The sequence below is a fragment of the Microtus pennsylvanicus genome, chromosome 11 (genome assembly GCF_037038515.1).
Source record: "Microtus pennsylvanicus isolate mMicPen1 chromosome 11, mMicPen1.hap1, whole genome shotgun sequence".
Classification (NCBI taxonomy): Eukaryota; Metazoa; Chordata; class Mammalia; order Rodentia; family Cricetidae; genus Microtus; species Microtus pennsylvanicus.
Window position 1 is genome coordinate 4,377,908 of NC_134589.1, and position 19,204 is coordinate 4,397,111.

At 41.8% G+C, this 19,204-nt stretch overlaps 1 protein-coding gene across 2 annotated transcripts in view; it reads left to right on the forward strand.

Moving 5' to 3' along the window:
* Nucleotides 1-14,361: 14,361 nt before the first annotated feature.
* The window catches only part of Map2k6 (mitogen-activated protein kinase kinase 6), a 123,938-nt gene continuing 119,095 nt past the window's right edge, over nt 14,362-19,204 (forward strand). The window contains exon 1 of one of the 2 annotated variants that reach the window (XM_075989980.1): nt 14,362-14,665. In XM_075989980.1, the coding sequence (XP_075846095.1) occupies nt 14,650-14,665 (16 nt within the window). In that variant the 5' untranslated portion in view covers nt 14,362-14,649. Of the gene's footprint in view, nt 14,666-15,007; nt 15,073-19,204 lie in introns of those variants that run through there. The other variant, XM_075989981.1, reaches the window with a different exon arrangement.

Consider the following 19,204-nt stretch of genomic DNA (forward strand, 5'->3'; position numbering starts at 1 on the left):
ATACAGAAAAAGGAAGGCTGTTCAATTTCCATATAGAGAAAGGGTATTGCTTTGTAGCTCATACTTACAACTGGCCTCATATTTAAAACCCCATTGATTCAGCCACCCTAGTGATAAGGTAACAGACACGGGCCACCATATCCAACTTCCACAAAGGTTTTTAAACTCATTGTAACAGAAAGTAGAGTATTTAGCTAATAAGAAATTCATCTGTTTTTTCCTCTCTGCTTTATTGCTCTTATTCTTGTGCCCCTGTTTAATCCCAAACACACTATGTGGATCACTTTCGACAGACATTAAACAATCGCTTTAAATACAGACTCAATTGATCTTTAATGAAAGTATTTGCATTTTGATTAATAATGAAACATTCCTCTACGGTCTATCCTTTAGATAAGTAAGAAACTGAAGGGAATCCATCTTAAAGATCTTAAGATATGCTTAATCTAAGTTTTTATGCTGAGCTAATTAATTGACAATTTAATTGGCAAAAAAGGCAGTGACCATTAGTCCACAAGGAAGAACAGACACAAATGCAATGGCCATAAGAAATATATAGCTAGGCCCTGTCCTGCTGAAATGATGCCTTCTGAAAGATTTGGAGAGAGGGAAAAAATCGCTGTCTTCAGTTGTGTCTTTGCTGTCTACTTACCAAGCTCCAGTAGATTGTTCTGAAACCCTGCTTCTAACAGACAGCCATGGTTAAGCTCAACAGGTCACAAAACAAAACAAAAAGACATGAATATGGGCAAGGGCAGGCAAACTGGTAGGAGTGGGAGGGAACATGAATGAAAATGTTAAAGAATTAATTTAATAAGAAAAAGAAGAGAAACCTATAGATAGACTAAATAAAATAGAATCACACAGAACTAAGGCGGTAACACTATCATCAGGTGATGGCAAAGAACCCAAATGATGCCCTTATGCTATTTCTTTAGTAAGGAAACCACATCCTAAACACTGTTGATAGGCTCTGGACAACTGTTCCAGTCTCTCATTACCACCACCATGCTCCCTGCTGTTTGCTTTGTTCATCTCTGACACCCCCTGGCCCAAGGCCTACGTGATTCATTGGTCCTAGCTATTCCCTGTTTTTAAAATCCATTCTGCTCTATGGAATAAAATTTTCTCCAGATGGCCTCCATTTCCTCTAAACAAGCATCCAACAGTGTTTTGATTTGCTGCAATAAAAAAAAATCCCCTTCTTTTTCTTCCCATTCGTCTAAGAGTTTCTATTCATATTTCCTCATGTTGGTAGTTGTGGTCTAATATCATCGTTTTCTTTCCTGTGGCTTTAAAATAGAGTTTTTCATTCGTTGTTCTTTTTTTTTTTTTACTTGATCGGGTCCAGATTCGTACATCTTATATCAAATGCAGTGTGTTCTCAAGAAAGGAGCCCATGTTTGAAAACAACACCACAACACTTAGGATTAAAATCCTCAATAGCAGAGCTGGAGAGACCAGCTCACTTGCTTCTGTTGAAGAAGACCTGTGTTTGGTTCTGAAAGGTACACCAGCAGTGCCCAGACATACCTGCAGGCAAAACACTCATATACATAAAACAAATGAAACAAAGCAGAAAAACTCTCCATAGGGTTTTTTTTTAATATTTTTTAATTTTTATTTATTTATTATGTATACAATATTCTGTCTGTGTGTGTGCCTGCAGGCCAGAAGAGGGCACCAGACTCCATTACAGATGGTTGTGAGCCACCATGTGGTTGCCGGGAATTGAACTCAGGACCTTTGGAAGAGCAGGCAATGCTCTTAACCACTGAGCCATCTCTCCAGCCCCTCCATAGGGTTTTTGAAGCACAAAAGTACCTGGTACTTTTGAATTGAATCTTACTGTTTTGAATGTATCGATGAAGAATATCTTGTCTTCAGAAGCTTCTCTAAACCAGGCGCTGTTTTTCACCTCTCTCCACTCCTGCCCTCCCCAGCCCTGCTTGTAGCACATCTTGCCTCTTAACAAACTTGCCTCCAAGATAGAATGTTTTATCTTGGAGGAAACTGCTACAAAACAGTACTGTATCAGAGTCTGGTTCTCAGCAACCGTGTCAGATGACTCACAGCCGCCTGCAGTTTCAGACCTAGGGGATCTGATGCTCCAGTCTCCAAGGGCACTTATACTCACGTGCGCATATCCACACCATCACTAATAACACATACACACATCATTAAATATAACTAAATATGGGATCGAAAGTACGTTTATACAGCGTTTTTTTTCTTTCTTTTTCTTTTTTTTTTTTATAGGATTTCACTGTGAAGACCAGGCTAGCTTCAATCTTGGTTGGCTTTGAACACCCGAGTGGCCTGCCTCTACCTCTTTAGTGCTAGGATTATAAGCATGTGCCACTATACATGACATGTTTTAAGTAACATGTATTTTTTTCATTAAAAAAGATTTATGTATTAAAATCACAGGCTGACAATTTGCAGAAGGAGCTTCCTAAACTTATGGGGATAAATTTAAGAAAAGCATAAGAAAAATGTCCAATACTTTCCTTTGAAAATGTTACAAGCATTTCAGAGTTGAAGCACAGGATCAGACCAGTGTCTATTCAATTTATCTACGATACCAAGCAATTTGGCAACAGACTCCTATGAGGTTAACAAAGGCAACCGTCTACTCATCTGTTAGTTTCTTTTCCATTGTCTGTTTGTTTTAAACAGAAACAACAATGATTTATAAAATGGACATCTTCAGTTGCCTTTAGCATAAATTCACGGTTCCTAGATCCTATTCCTGGCTCTTCTGAATCAATCAGGTGAGAGCCCTGCAATGAGGCATCAGGGCAGACGCCTGAAGAATGCTAGTGGTGGCAGAGCAGCATGGACCACAGTCTGCTGCCTTTCTCCTTGTACTGTGGATAGAAATGGGGACGTGCGTAAGACATCTGGGCCATGCTATTGACCTTAGATGACCTTACACTTTATGGATGATATGAAGACCACTTTAATCAAAGCTTCTTACCTTTTCAAGTAGTGCCTGAGAAATATTTTATCCTTATGTAATACTTAGGAACTATTACTCAGTTATACAGTATAATGCTAATAAATTGCATTCTTTTTTTTTAAATTTGGTCTATAAATAAAATCACTAATGGACAAATTTTAAAGAATTTTCATTCTTAGATCAGGCTGGCCTAAAACTCACAGAGATCCGCCTGCCTCTGCCTCCCGAGTGCTGGGGTTAAAGGCGTGTGCCACCACCACCCAGCTAGATTTTGATTCTTTAAGGGATTTAAGAGATGGCTCCGTGGTTATGAAAACTTTGATCTATAGATGACCATGGTTTGGTTCCTAACACCCATGTCAGGCAGCTCATCACTGCCTGCAACCTCAGCCCCAGAGGGGATCTGACCACAGGCTTTTGAGGGCACGTGCACTACCAAGCACATACTTGCCTCCTACTCCCCCAGTCAACTCCATTTCCAGTCCCTTTTCTGGCCTCTGTGGGCACCAGGCATACATATGGTATACAAACATACATTCAGGCAAAACACTAATAAACTTAAAATAGATCTTTCAAAATGTATAGTAAAATGGAAAAATCAGTATCATTTTCAGTCTTTCTGTCATAAACATATACTGTCAATTAGAAAATATATCCTTTGAATATTAATTCAAAGGAAGTGATTTTACAAAAAAACATGGTATGCTATTTTTATACAACTGTACTTCCAGCAGCTTAATTTTCTGTGGACAATTTATCCTTTTTCTCTATATCTTTAATATATCATCTACCTAAGAAATTTCCCAGAATACTTAATAGTTTTTTTTTCAAAGTGCATTTGGTCAGCATGACCGGAATAGTTTGTGTCTGTGAATGGAGCCCAGAACTGTCTATTAATATCAACATGAACAGATCAAGGAGGCTTGAAGGGCATGACACTATGTCCTATATCAGTGTTTCCAACACATCCTCAAAAACCATGGTATTTACCAAGTTGTCCAAGCCTTGTTTAAGGTACAGAGTATAGAGGGGATAGATGGACCTTGTATGGACTTGCTTGGTCATGAGTTGAGCTTGTATCATTAAATAATAATAAAATGCCTCAAAATGCTACCACATTCCTCTCAGCTTAAAAAAAGTGCATTTTAGAGCTCATTCCAACAGTTACCCAGTGGGACTGGAGAAATGGCCCAGTGATTAAGAGCACTGATACTCTTGCAAGGAGCCCAGGTTCAGTTTCAATTTCCTTTGGACAGCATGTAACAACTAATTAAGTGTGGAATTGATTTAGTATGTTGCAAAGGAGCACCAAGTTTATATGTAATAGGAATCCCAGATTTAGACATTTCCATTTACTTGATTTTTCACAAAGCTGCAGTTCTTCACATTTTTCTGAAGACAGACAGAATTGGGTGCCAGATATAGATGATTACAATAAAGTAGTCCCACACTAGCTCATAATGGAGTATAATAAAGGGTTCTTTATTTAGGGGTAGACTTGCAGATCAACAGTCCTCTGCACTAACAGGGAACAGGAACTGAATCCAGCAGCCAAGAGAGAGCCCTGCAAGCTTTATGTCTGCCTTTATAGTAGGAGACCACACCCAAGTGGGCTGGTATCTTAAAGGCTATTGGCTGAACGAGTTCCCACAGCAGATTCCCGTAGGAAATTAATAAGTGTTTGTTCTTTTCTATGGAGATGTAAACAGACATTGGACTCACTTAGATTGGGAGCCAACAACAGAACAATGCAAGGATATCACCAAAGTCCCTGTTGGTGAAGTGAGTTTTATCGGAGTTACTCACAGGAGTACGGCTGAGGTGTGATTTTCAGTACTGGAATGACTCAAAAATAGCTGTACCACCATAAGCCCAACATGGGCTAATGACTCATTAAAGCTGGAGACCTGGAGCTTATTACACAATTTCCAAAGCTTGACAGCTTGAACAGTGTTTTATTCCAAGCAGCTTGGCTAGTTTGAGAGTCTCCCAGCAATCATTAAAGCTTATATTTGCCTGTGGAAAGGAGGGTGCTGGTGAGTTTCAGGGACTTCCTGGAACTTTTGAGTTGTTTGCTTCCTGAACATAAGGCGTTTCCCTGAAGGTTGGAGTGTTTCACTTCCCTTTAGACTATTATGTCTTCAGAAGCTTCTCTGAAACAAGGGACATTTCAAATTCTCCTCTCCACTCCCATCTTCACCAACCCTGCTTATAGTATATCTTGCCTCTTAAGCTTGCTTCCAAGATGGAGGAAACTTCTACGTAACAGCACTGTATCAGAAAATTATGCAGATATACACATGCATATGTACATGTATGTAATATATATATATATATGTACAGGTGTGTACATGTTTCCATATGGATATCAAAAGAGAGATAGGTTAGGCATTAGGCAGAGGGAAGAGAAAAAAACATATTTCAGAAGTTTTGATTAGACAGAGTCCCAATTTTGTCTCTTGAACATCATGGAAAATCTCTGTGGGGCTCTGTTATACTTTTTAATGACTTAGGGGTATTTCTTTACTTGCCAGTACTATAGTGCTCCACACAGATGATGCCCTGAAGTGTTTATAGGGTTTCTTAGCAAAGTAGAATGATTTTCACATTTACCATCTTAGAAACTATAACTGTGTGTCAGTCAACTCTTGTTAACATGCCTCTCCAGGACTCTATGATTTGAGGACAAGGGTTAACATCATACTATATTGGAGTTCTATATACGACTTCTGAGTTGCTAAGGAACATTTAATGTTCATATTATACCTTTTTCTTTTAATTTAACAAGAATGTAGTCATATCAGGACTAGATATCCCATCAGCCTTTCACAAGCACTGACAGTTATAAAAGGAAATTCATTCACAGTAGTTTGAAACTCTAGAATCTTTATAGGAGTCTTAAAATATCAGCTAAATATTTTAACTAGATATCATAATTAATTTTTCTTCTAACAAATCCCCATGCAATTTTTCTTTAATTTCTAACAAAGATGGCTGATCTAAGCTAATAGATAGTCATCTATTATCTAGGTAATAAATGCAGGATCACATCAGATGAATGAGTATAGCTTGAATATATATTGTCTTCATTGCAACCCGGAGAGACTCAATAAACATGAAACCATCTTCAGCTAAACTTGGAGTTAAGGGTTAAAATGAGGTAAGCAATGAGGTCTTCCCAAAGGAGTAGATTAGCAATGTGCAGGGAATTCACTGCTCAGAAAATGTGAGATTTGGGAGAAATGGTTGAATATTTTAGAGCATTTAACTGCTCTTGCAGAGAACATGGGTTTGCTTCCCAGCACCTACACTGGGTGGCTCATAATAGTCTGTAACCTCAGCTCCAGGCGATCTGATGTCCTCTTCTGATCTCCCTGGGTAACTTCACACACGGTGCACATAAACTCATACAATTGAACTGTAAGCATTGCAGCTCCAATGGAGAGGGAATCTGGCAGCCAGGAGCAAAGAGATACCTCAAAGTTACTGTAAGCATAGCCCCTTACAAACCTGCTCCAGAGAAGGGTTTCCCCAATGAAACAACTCTGCTCTGGCAGGGGAAGGTTTCCTTGTTGAAGTTGTTACAATTCTGCTCCGGTCTCCAAAGTCTGACAACTCTGCTCAGCTAGGGGATGTTTTCTCCATCAAAGTGTTACAGTTCTGCTCCATCAAAGTGTCCTTCTCTGTTCTACTCTATTCTAGCAAAAGAAGGTCTCACCCAAACCTCATTCAGGAGATTTATTGGGAGGGAACAATCCAGGAGTGTGGCTGCCTCTGCCAGGGTAGAAAAGGGCAGCTGCCAACTGAACAGTTACGGGGCTTATATAGGGCTTCTTAGGGGTGAAGTTTTTCCAGAGTGAAAAGTTTCAGAAAAAAGGGGGGTGGTGGAGAGATGGCTCAGTGGTTAAAAGCACCACCTGCTCTTCCAAAGGTCCTGAGTTCAATTCCCAGCAACCACATGGTGGCTCACAACCATCTGTAATGAGATCTGTGCCCTCTTCTGGCCTGCAAGCAAAGTACTGAGAATACTGTATACATAATAAATAAATAAATCTTTAAAAAAAGAAAATAAAAGTTTCAAGGTAGGAATTGGTCAGATTTTAATCTCTGAGTTTGGACAAGCTCAGAGATTGGCTGGATTTTGTGCACAGGTTTTCTAGCTCAGGGATTTTTTTGGGGGCGGGGGTTGAATTGGTCAGGGGCAGACGGTGTGTTTCTTTGGCTCTGGTTTCAGGGTCAGGGCGTGTTTCTTTGGCTGTCCCTTTTACCCTACAATCTTCTCTTTTTTGCTTACTAATAAACAACCAGGGGTTGGAAAGGAGGCAACGTTATCATTAGACTACTTCCTGTAGAAATGGGGTGTTGCGGTTCTTGGGGCAATGTTGATAGTCATTGTCAGGATGTAACCAGGTGTCATAGGTCTCTGGCTTCATAGCTATGGGCTGGCAATCTTGCAATAGTAACTAGCTCAAAGTTTGTTTTGACATCTTTTGGATCTGCTGTTGAAAGAATCTAGGCAAGAACTTTATAAGGCAGGGTGCCACTGTAGGATTAAGAAAAGGAGGAGAAGAGGGGTTCAGAAGGGTAGTATCCTGTTCCATATTGGACTATCAGTGATCCACTGACCAGAGGTATCAAACTCTTTCTTACGTTTTTGAAGATCCCTCTGGAGTTGCCAGATCTTATTTTTTATTATATCTGATTGGTTAACAGATGTCCGAGGAAGACATAAAGACCACCTCTCTCTGAAGTTAGTAAATCTAATTCTTGCCAATTTTGTAGTACTACAGCGAGTCTATTTGGGCCTTGGAGGGCTTAGGCTGGCCTGAGTCACCCATTGGGGATCCTGGATGAACTGTGAGGAAAGCCTACAGTAAATAGCTAAGCAGGTAGTCAGTCCCACCGTCCACCACTCTGGTGGAGACACTGGTGGTTATGCCCAGGGCTGCTAGAAGGGGAAATGACCTGAATTGTTACTTTCTCATGTCATGTTGCTATAAACTCAGGGATGGGAATTGGCAAGGGTTCTACACCAGGTACCACCCCTAGTTTTAGAAAAAGGAACACCAGGGCATAAGTCCCAGACTACCTAACAGGTAGACAGTAGTATACTTTGTGCCACAGAGAATCGAGACATTGTGAAAGTTTGGATATAGGAGCTGGGTGGTAGTTCTAAGGATTATGGTATCATTGCAATCTGCAGAACCCAGGGTGTCCACAAAGTGTGTTCCTGAGGATTAAAGCAGTCTGAGATCCCAAAGAGTGATGTGAGAGAGATGACAGGTGGAAGTGATAGTTCGCTCAGAGCAAATGTCACACATACATACATGTAAATAAAAGTAAGGCTTAAAAAATATAATATTTGTATGCAAGTAAGATATTAGTAAATGTATGTTTCACTAGATATAAGCCTTATAAGAGCCACTGTGAAGTTTAATTAAATGGGGACGATTTTTTAAATAGGATGTAGGGATGACATCATCAAGAAGATCTTCATAGAAGAGATGACTTTGAATTTTGGATGGAGAGGAGAGCACAGAAAATGAATACCAAAATGGAGGCCAGGATAAGGCAGAGCCAGAGACTAAAATATAGAAACCGAGTGACATGTAAGCTCATGTCCTAATAGAATGAGAATAGTACGTTGATTAAATTGCCAAGTGGGAGATAAGTTTAAACACATAGCTGTGTCAGACCGGGGAGAACACTGACAGCAAAGCTGAACCAGATTTCTGCCGGCAGTCAACTTTCACTGGGCTGCTTAAGTAAAATAAAATATATTATATATTTTATTTCATATATATATAATACAAATATAATATATTATTACTTAATATATAAAATATATTTATGTATATTTTACTTAAAGCATCCTAGTGAATATATATTACAAAGGGATGGAGAGGATCGGTGGTTAAGAAGGCTTGCTACTCTTTCAAATGGCCAAAGTTTTTTTTTTCTGGCGTTCACATTGGGTGGATCACAATTGCCTGTAACTCCAGTTTCTGGGGATAAGACACCCTTTTTCTGGCCTCCATGGGTACCTTATCCATGGACACATATTCACACATATGCACATCATTACAAAAATAAAAACAGGCCTTCAACATTTTGTGCAAAGGCAACCAAACGTCTAAATACATCCCCGTGGGCCTCTCCCCATTATGTTTCCCATTCAGTCCTTCAACTCACAGCTTTAACATCACCGCCCTGCTTTCCCTTGCTTCTGATGTCTAGTAGACACTTCTGGAAAATGCTCAGGTGTCCTGCTCAGATCAGTACTGCTCCCTTAGAGGTCACGTTGCAAAATGTTTCAGGAACATGTCTTGTCTCACCTCTTAAGACATGTTGTTAGGATGGTCACTCCTCATCTTGTCAAATAAAGGACCAGTAACCCTTCTAACTACCAAACAGAAAGATGCTTAGCTGTTTTTTTTTTTTTTTTAAAGTCCTTTTGAAATGATTGGTGGCTTCACCAAACACAAGCTGAGTCAGGAACCACGGGATGCTTGAATTGGCATAGGCCTGATGCTCATTCTCTTTGTTTAACATTGAGACTAAAAGAATCACAGAACGGGCCAGCTGTGGTGGTGCACACCTTTAATCCCAGCACTCAGGAGGGGGAGGCAGGAGGGTCTCTGTGAGTTTGTGGCCAGCCTGGTCTACAAAGCAAATTCCAGAACTGACTTCATAGCTACTGGGAAACCCTGTCTTGCCGGGCAGTGGTGGCGCACGCCTTTAAACCCAGCACTCGGGAGGCAGAGGCAGGCGTATCTCTGGGAGTTCGAGGCCAGCCTGGTCTACAAGAGCTAGTTCCGGGACAGGCACCAAAGCTACAGAGCAACCCTGTCTCGGAAAAAAAAAAAAAGAAAACAAAACAAACATCAGAAAGGTGAAATGACTTGCTTCAGCAGACACAGCTCGTGTCTATAGCCATGTCTAGACTCTAAATTTCTCTCACCTAAATAATTACCAAACCTCATAAGTTTAAATTAATTTAGAGCAAGGAATTAATTCTCATGCTTCACACCAGCATTTCTCATACTCAACACTGGTATTTGAACCAGATAGTGCTTTGCTGAGGGCGGGACTTCCTGTGGATCATGGCAAGATAATTGTGCTTTAAATTCCTATCTGTTAGATGCCAGTATCAATCCCTCTTCTTCATTACAATAAAGCAGGCATTGCCAAACACCCAGGTGGTAAGCTGAGAGAGAGCTATTACCACTAAATTGTAGCGGGTGCCTTTCCTGGCCCATGGATTATTCCCGATACTCAGGCTACCTCCTCCCCCACCCAACCTATAACTCCAGAATAACTACTTGAGAAACCAGTATGACCTAACCTAAGGGCTTCCTTCCAAGAATTTCACACTTCCAACCTGACAGCCTGGGTTTTTTCTGCAGGTGTTCTGGGTTCCCCTGAGGTGTTAATAATCTGGTTATTCCAGGCTAGCCAAGGTTACAGGTCCTTACCCCAGCTGCTCCGTGCAGAATTGCAGCAGGTCTTGAAGTGTACAACGTGCTAAATGCTGTTCTGGGTACCGAGAAGGAGAGACGTTGGTAAAATCTCTGCTCCTTAGTACTCTAGCCTCCTAGAGACACACTGGTGAGGCCTGGGATGAGCCTTAGGTAAGATACATATAGAAGGCATTACAGAATTATGGAATGTGTCCAACTCACGTGGGTGCTGGTAGGGACACCCTCAGTACAGAGAGTATTTTGAGAGTAATCATGGACAAATCAGAACCATTAGATAATGAAAGGGTCTTACAGGCAGAGAAGCACTGCTTTCAAAAGAGCCAGAAATCCTGCTTTCTCCTAGGTGTGGCATCAGCCCGGCCTGAGGAATGAAGCTGGGAAATACGCAGAGTTTAAACCCCGAGGAGCCGACGGTGCTATACCAAAGGGTTTAGATGTTGGTTCAGCAGATAAGCAGAATCTATATGATTTGCATTTAAGGATCTGAAGTCTGGAAAATTCCAAGATAAACACTTGATGTACCTTTAAAGGGACTGTCTGTCTGAAGTCCTTCTTGCTTTCTCATGTCACTGCAGTCTGGCAGAACAAGGGGCACAGCTTCTTTACCATGCATGGAGTCTAGGAAGAAGTTACCCTTCATACCAAGGACTTGCTTTTCAAACCTTTTCAAAGAGGTTGAATTCCCCGCCACTCCTGCAACCTGCTCCAAATTCAGGATCCATAAGATAAAGGGCCCACTCTGTCACAATCTGTGGTTCAGCAGGCTTGCGGTTAAAGGTGTCTTGTGTGTGTGTGCTTGCATGTGCACATTGCCTGTCGGCCATCTCTGTTTCTGTGGAGAGTGGATGGCAGATTGATTTTCAGAATTCACCACATTTACCAGCTCTGTCTTTTTTCTCACTTTAGTTTATTTTTTAAAAAAGAAAACAAACATTTTTTTTCATATTACATACCAATCTCAGTTCCCACTCCATCCCCTCTTCCCATCCCCTCCACCTTACTCCTTCCCCACCCCCCACCCCTAGCCACTTCCCAGAGAGGGTAAGGCACATTGCTCAGAGGAATGACCAAGGCCCTCTCCGCTATATCCAGGCTGAGCAAGGTAGCCATCCAAAGAGAATGGGTTCCAAAAAGTTAGTATAAACACTAGGGATAAATCCTGGGGCCCCTCAGTCAGCCCCAGCTTCACAACTGTCACCCCTATTTAGAGGGTCTAGCTTGGTCCTACCGGCTGTGGCTTGCGTGTGTTTATTCTGACAGAGTGTGAGCTGAATCACAGGAGCAGAAGGAGCCACACCAGCAGAGATCCGAGCCATTCGAGGATGGCCCAGATGGCTTCCATAAAGGCACTTGGCACCAAGTATGAGGACCCAAGTTTGATTCCTGGAACCTACAAGGTGGGAGGAGGCAACTGATTCCTGCTAAATTGTCTCATGACCTTGACATTTGCTCTACGTTAGGCCTGTGTACAAATGCGTGCCTGCGAGCACACACATCTGTATACTAAATGATTGTAACCAAAAAAAAGAACTCTTTCGTAATCAGACTAGATTCACTGAAGAACAGAGCAGCTGAGGATGGGAAGGACAAATGGCCAGCTCTTGGTGATTGTTCAGGTCCTGCTTGGGCTAAGCCAGGATAGCTCCACAAAGATATCCCAGGGCTATCATTGCCTATCCCAGGTGTTCCTGTCATTGTTTCAAAAGGAAAGTGGCGCTGTGTTGAAATGGCCCGTATCTCCTGGTTCAATGAGACTTAGAAAAAAGGCTCACCAAGGAGGTTCTAATCTACATGCAGAAGAAAGGTGGGGCGGTGTAGCGTGGATTAGACTTGAAAGACAGAGAAGATAAAAGAAAATCCTTACTTCTAGACGTGAGTCGGAAAGCTATCCTGTTACAGGCAGATGCTGCCCCTCCCTGGGTGAAGTTGCCTTGATTAATTTTCCTGAATGTCGGTAAAGGAAGCCAGGAATTGTGGGGTACCCCTGTAATCCCACCACTTCAGGGGTACAGAGGCAGGAGAATTACTGCAAACTCTACACACTGAGTTCCAAGCCAGTCAGACAAGGCAAGATCTCAAGGGGGAAAAAAAAGTCAGTAAAGGGCATTACTGGAAGTAGCTAGCACAAACCTCCCCCTTCCCCGCCCCACCCCCACCCCATTCAGCATATTTGCCTTATTTGCTAACTTGTGTTGGGAGTGGGCAGAGGCAGGAGGATCACAAATTCAGACCCTGTCTGTGTTAGGGACTGGGCTCAAAGGCTAACCTGGATTAACTAGATCTTGCCTCAAAATAAAATTTAAAAAGGGGGGAGGAGAGGGGCTGTGGCTCAAGCTCAGTGATAGAGCACATGCCTGGAATGCCTGAGGCCCTAGATCCAATCTCCAGCACTTCAGGGAGAGAGAAGAAAGAGTTGATTTGCAGCTACCACGTGGTGGCCTTCCTTCTCATTCGCGCATTACTCAGATGGTCCTGGCTTCCTAGAATTCTTAATGCAATTCCAGAAATTTTTATTAGCAGCCATCGCGGATGAATTGTCTTCCAAGCCGACTCTCGCGGCTTTCCACAAACGACCCTAACTACCTCTGGCCTCTCCCAAGTCCAACCCCACCTATATCTCTGAGGGTAAATTTACATTCTTAAAACAATGCTTTGGTTTAAGTTCCCCTTTTCAAAACCTTCTACCTCCTCCTCTATGTTTTCAATTAAAGTCTAAACAGTTAAATCCGGCCAGAACGCCCCACACCAGGTTAATTCTGAGAGCCACTCTAGTTCATAAGGCAGCATGGTACCCTCAGCGACCCAGGAATGGACAGTTGGCCCTCATTGTCCCCACAAAGGTTTGTTTGCAGACCAGCAGCCCGAAACCCTCATTCCTTCTCTATTTGCCTTGAAAGAACATTCCTGAAGGTGGTCTAATAGGTACAATGTAAGCTGGAGCTCCCAGCCCACACACCCTGACTATTCTTCTCCACCCTTTTCAGGGATTGCTTGAATCTCTGACTTCCTTAAAGGGGGAGATGCTCCCCCCCAACCGCGATACAAGCCACCCTCTAGCCTTGAGCACAGCAGGATAAAGGGGAAAATCCCAAGCCCTGGGAAGATGTCTGGCACACTTTGGGCTCCCAACAAACATCTCTTGATGGTATCGAAAACAGTCAAGATATTCGACTTTATTCACCTAAGAGTACTGTTACCCACCACCCACCCTTTCTTCTTAAGGCCAGGGACTTTCCCCTTCATCCCCACCTGCCTCGGGCGAGAAAAGAAATTTCAAATTATCTTTATTTTGATTAAAATTGGCTTTGATATATAAGAAACAAGATTTCCTTTCTAATCCTGTAAGAAACGAGAACTTCCCAAATTTCTCTCCCTCAGCCCTATTCAGCACTGAATTTCAGCTTTCTTGAAAAGAACTGACCGGGATCTTGTTTTCCCAAATAAAACTTTGTATCTTCTCTGAGGGGTTAGATCGCCACCGGAGTTCCCATTCAAGACAAATGTTTGTTGTGAAATGAGATGTAAGGCTGAACTGTCTACAGGCAGAACAGTACGAAGATACTGAGCAGGAAAAGAAAGAAATAAACGCGTTGAACCCCCAATTAGACCTTAGTCTAGGGGTGACAAAGGCGCCTTAACCGCCCCTGTGTTCTCTAAGCTGTTGATTCAGGGGCTTTTTGAGAACAAAACGCCTGCTTTCATGGACCTGGCCGTCAATCACCCTTCACTTACTGAAGAGTGTGTGTCCGATTTGTTTATCTGAGTAAGATCTCTGTCGCGCTCAGCCAGTCACCTCACTCAGTCACCGACCGGAGCACGTTTCCTTAAATTAGAGATCCGTGGACGCTACAGGCGAACTACATTACCCAGCGGGCCTCGCGCCCTTCGCAGGAAGGACGTCTGCGCACTAAGATACTCAGTTCCAAGTTTGGAGCTTTTAGCTGCCAGCCCTGGCCCATCATGTAGCTGCAGCACAGCCTTCCCTAACGTTGCAACTAGGGAAAAAATCACTTTCCAGACTGTTTTGCAAGGTGTGCAATTCCATCTTGACTCCCTGAAAGTCCATCTGCTGCATCGGTCAAGAGAAACTCCACTTGCATGAAGATTGCACGCCTGCAGCTTGCATCTTTGTTGCAAAACTAGCTACAGAAGAGAAGCAAGGCAAAGTCTTTTGTGCTCCCCTCCCCCATCAAAGGAAAGGGGAAAATGTCTCAGTCGAAAGGTAAGAGCCTGTTTGCATTAGTTGCAAAAAAAATGCAAAGGCTTATGCATGCATTCATGAATGCATGGATGCAATTTTCGCCCGGCGATTGCATTTTTAAGTTTGAGGTTTTCCACAGCTCAGTTGCATTTCCTGTTTAGTGTGTGTCTTTTTTTGCAGACACAGAGAGTTCCTGTAAGGCAGGGCTTGCAGTTCAGCTGTGCGTTGACATTATTTGCATTCTTCTGCTAGGATTACTGAGCCTTTTTGCCTTTTGCACAGTCAGGAGAGAGATAGCAGGTTGGTAGCGTCTAAATGTGCAATGCTTTATATAATAGTACATTTCTTTAGTATGCACGCACATTCTAAGTAATTTTGTGTGCAACAGGAATCCAAACTTTCAAAAAGTCTCGAGGTGAAGATGAAAGGTAAAACTCGACTTAAACTACTAAGAAATTAACGTGATCTTGTATTCTTTGGGGGAATGAGCCACTGTGGTGCCAGATTTCAGCTAAATTTGTATTAATTTCGCTTTGGACAATAGGCAACTTTTGATTTTGAAGAGACGTAAAGGTGAAGTTTTGAGAGCAGTGTAATATTAAAAAAAAAAATAAGTAAAGCAGCCAAGCCTTGCTCTCCCGAGGTTTTTTACACTTTTACCAGTCACTTGCAGTGGTGAAAACCTAAATCTGTTTGGCCATTTGGAGATGCTTTGCACCTGAGGGAGGGAGGGTTTTAGGGGGTAGCCGTATTTCTAAGCCTTGCATCAACATGAGCCAACCTTTACCGTCTCACTGACAACTGCAACGGATTCCTGTAAGTGTGTAGCTGCAGAGATTAATAGGTCAGAAGTTCAGGGCTGTGGCTGCCTTTTTTTCTTTTTCAAATTTACTTAATTAAAAAAGAATTTGTAAGATTGTATTTTGCAGATTTACTGATGATGTTCTGTGGAGGAAATTTAAAAAAAAAAAGTCCTGGCTTGGCGTCAGAGCTGAAGGGGTGCTTAGGTGTCTGTGAGACCTTTAATGACCTGTTTTGGGAGCAATCTTCCTCACCATAGAGAAATCAGATGGCATCGGAAAACACCCCAAAATGAAGAGGTGTGCTAGCTGCTGGGGAGCTAGACTTTCTGGGGATACTTATTAAAGTATTCAATAAGCTTTTTGACACACTTTTTTTCTGGAGCTGTAATATGATTTAATTCTACCTGATGAACGTGCGTGTCTGGTCCCAAGAAGAAAGGGATGATGTTCTTCAGAGTTTAAAGTAAGATTGCTTATGGTTGCTGTTGGTTGTTATTTTGTGTTTAATGTTAGGGGAGGATGAAGTGTTTGAACTATTTCAGAAGTGTGTCTATGAACCTAGAAATGGGTATTTTTAAAGGTGTGGATATTCCTTAACCAGGGAAACCTTAAAATTTTGTTATTAATTGAACAGAGAAAGAAGTTTACAGGAGTCCGTCATGCTCTAACATACTAAGGAGATGGCTTCTAGTTACTTTATATTTGATAAACATACACTCACTCATTCAGTTCAGCTTAAAATACGTATGTATGATATACATGCTTATGTCTGTATACACACATGCATGTATATACATGCACATGACGATTTGCATGTATGTATATGGGCATAGAGTTTTGGGATACACGCGAATACTTAAAATGAAGTCTTTTTCTTCAAGAATTACCATCTGGTTTGGGATAGCAAGGATGTGAGGACATTTTCGTGGCACGCGATAGCAGCATAGATGGGGCCAGTGAGATGACTCGGTGGGCGCAGGTGCCTGCCGCCCAGCCTGGCTACCTTCATTCCACCCTCCAAACCCAATGGTGGAAGGAACTGCCTCCCAGTTGTCTTCTGACGTGCCCACGTGCACCATGCACAGCCCATACACACTCTCTCAGAAGAAATAAACGAAGATGTAATAAAAAGTTCAAAAGCCTGGCTATTGAGGAGAAACGGGGCTCCCAGAGTTTAGAGGCTATAATGATTCTTTCACTTGCTGAGTTGTCAGGAAGTTGTGCCTAAAGTTTAGACATACTGCAATCTTCCCCTCTTGCCTTGGATCTTGGGTTCTAAATTAACTTCTTTTCTGCACAGTTTTTGGTCTTTCTTGGCAGGTCATTTTTTTTTTTAAACCTTGGGAGGTAACAGGGGTCCTTGTGTGGCACTTTCCTCTTGATCATAGATCCGGGATTGGTTGTCTTTCGAGTCAGTTTCCATTTATGCAGATGAATGCTCTCCACCGAATCCTGCTTGCAAACTATATCTGGTATGAACATGAGGTTTTTGTCCAAAAGGAAAATTATTGGTGGAAAGATGTGGGCAATCATTTTAGAAATGGCTAAGGAGTCTTGGCCTGCACTTTTTATGTAGACTTGGCCTAGCACAGCCAGGCTCTCTGAAATGGCCAAAAGCACTCTTTTTTTTTTTTCTTCTTCTTCTTGGTTTCAGACTTCTTTCTAATACTTTAGCCAAATGAAATGGGAGGAAAAGTGAGAGGTGGGTACAATCTCACAGTATTGAAGAATTTAACAACATGTTCAATTCCCGAACCTTTATGAACTTTTTAGATCACTATAATTCAGTTTTACAGACCTCTAATTTAAGGCATAGCAGAGGCAAAGAATTACAGACTGCCCAGGAGCTGGAAGGACTGGGCGCCTTCTCCCTAGCCTTCCCAACAGTGAGATTCCGAGAAAGAATTTTCTTCAAAAGAGATTCTGTTTTCCACAGTTGTGAGTCTAGGTGGTGTTTCTCAGCTTGTTTGTCTTAGCCGTCTGGGGTTGAGCTGACATTTTTCAAATATTAAAGCAGCAGTGTGCCTTTTGAGGAAATCTGAAATGTAAGTTAACAGGAAGGGTACCAGAGAGTGCAGGAATTCCTGCACATTACAGGAAGGCAAGTCACAGGAAAAATGTGTCATCTACACTACCCGGGCGAGAAAGCTATTGTCATCAGGCAGAATGGCCTTCTGAGGGAGGGAGGGAGGGAGGGAGGGAGGGAGGGAGGGAGGGAGGGAGGGAGCTCTAGCATCTCCTGGCTTACCTGAAAATCCGTATTTGACCCTTTTAGGAGCCAGTCTTCCTCACTTCTCTTCCTATTCACCTTGAAAAAACAATATGAGCTTATTTTAGTGGGATGCAGTCATAAGTAAGTCATGTAAGAAATGCTTACAAGGCACACTTCGGAAGGGAGTAGGGATGGAGCCGCGAAGTTTTCAGCCCCACTGAGTTAATCTCGGATTCTGTAATTTACTCCATCCCAGGGCACCAGATATGTAAATTTCTCATTCAGTGCACACATGCCTTTGTTGGGTCATGCTGAACCTGTAACCTGAGCCAGTGTGTTTTATAACTTTGTCATTCTCAGGACACCCAGTCAGAATAGGCACCTTGGGCCTCCCGCTGTCTTTGTGTGGATCTCGCCTTCGGTTCTTTCTAACACGATGCATGTTAGCTAAATGGTGTGTGTGTGTCTGTGTTGGTAATGCAGCTCCTCCCAGGTACAAGGATTGGGATTCGCATTCTTTTGTTTTTCACAGATTAATACCATCTTTAAACAATCTCTCCCATCTGTTAAAAATCTAAAAAATCTGCAAGGAGTATTATTAAAACTTTAAAATGTACATAAATAGTACTTCTTTATTATAGGAATATTCAGTAGAAAAAGAAAACAAAAATGACTAATTACTGCAGAATACATTGTGATAGATACTCTTCCAATGGTACACATATTATATATATGTATACATATATATGTGCACACACACATATACATATATAACATATATATAATATATGTACTGCTAGTGTACATTTGGCTTCTTTTTATTTCAGTATGCTATGAACTGTGTCTGAGTCAATATATTTCTACATTTGCAATATCCAATTCCTTTATATTTGCTTAAATAGAGTTTCAATGCCTGCTTACTTCAGAATCGTGCATATTGCTCCATGTTCCCAGGCATACAATGCCAAGAGACTAAATTCCAGGAAGTCAACTGCAGAGTGTGAATGTCTATGTCTCCCTTATCCCCCAATATTTTCTTTATATTTAGAAAACTAGGCTATTATTATTATTATTATTATTAAATAAATGGTCACTATTCATTGAAAATGTTAAACCAAAGAGAAAGTTATGATAAGAATATATAACTTGAGCCAGCTGCATGGCTTCATTCTTGGAAGTAGGGAGGCAGAAGCAGATGGATCTCTTTTATTTCAAGAACGTCCTGGTCAATACAATGAGTTCTAGGCCAGCTAGGACTGCATAGAATGGCTCTGTCTCACTCAAAAATTACACACACACACACACACACACACACACACACACACACACACAAACACACTTCACCTTAAACTACCCAGAGATAATTACTGTGCACTTGTGATGACTGTCTTTGTATACATAGCCTTAAATGTGTTATTTTACTGTATGGGATATTCTCCTTAAACTCTCCCATGCGTCTTGGCTGTCTTCCCACGTTAGCACACACACAGTAGCCTCATTCTTTGTTACGGTTTTATATTTTAACTTGTAAGAACACAGCCGTGG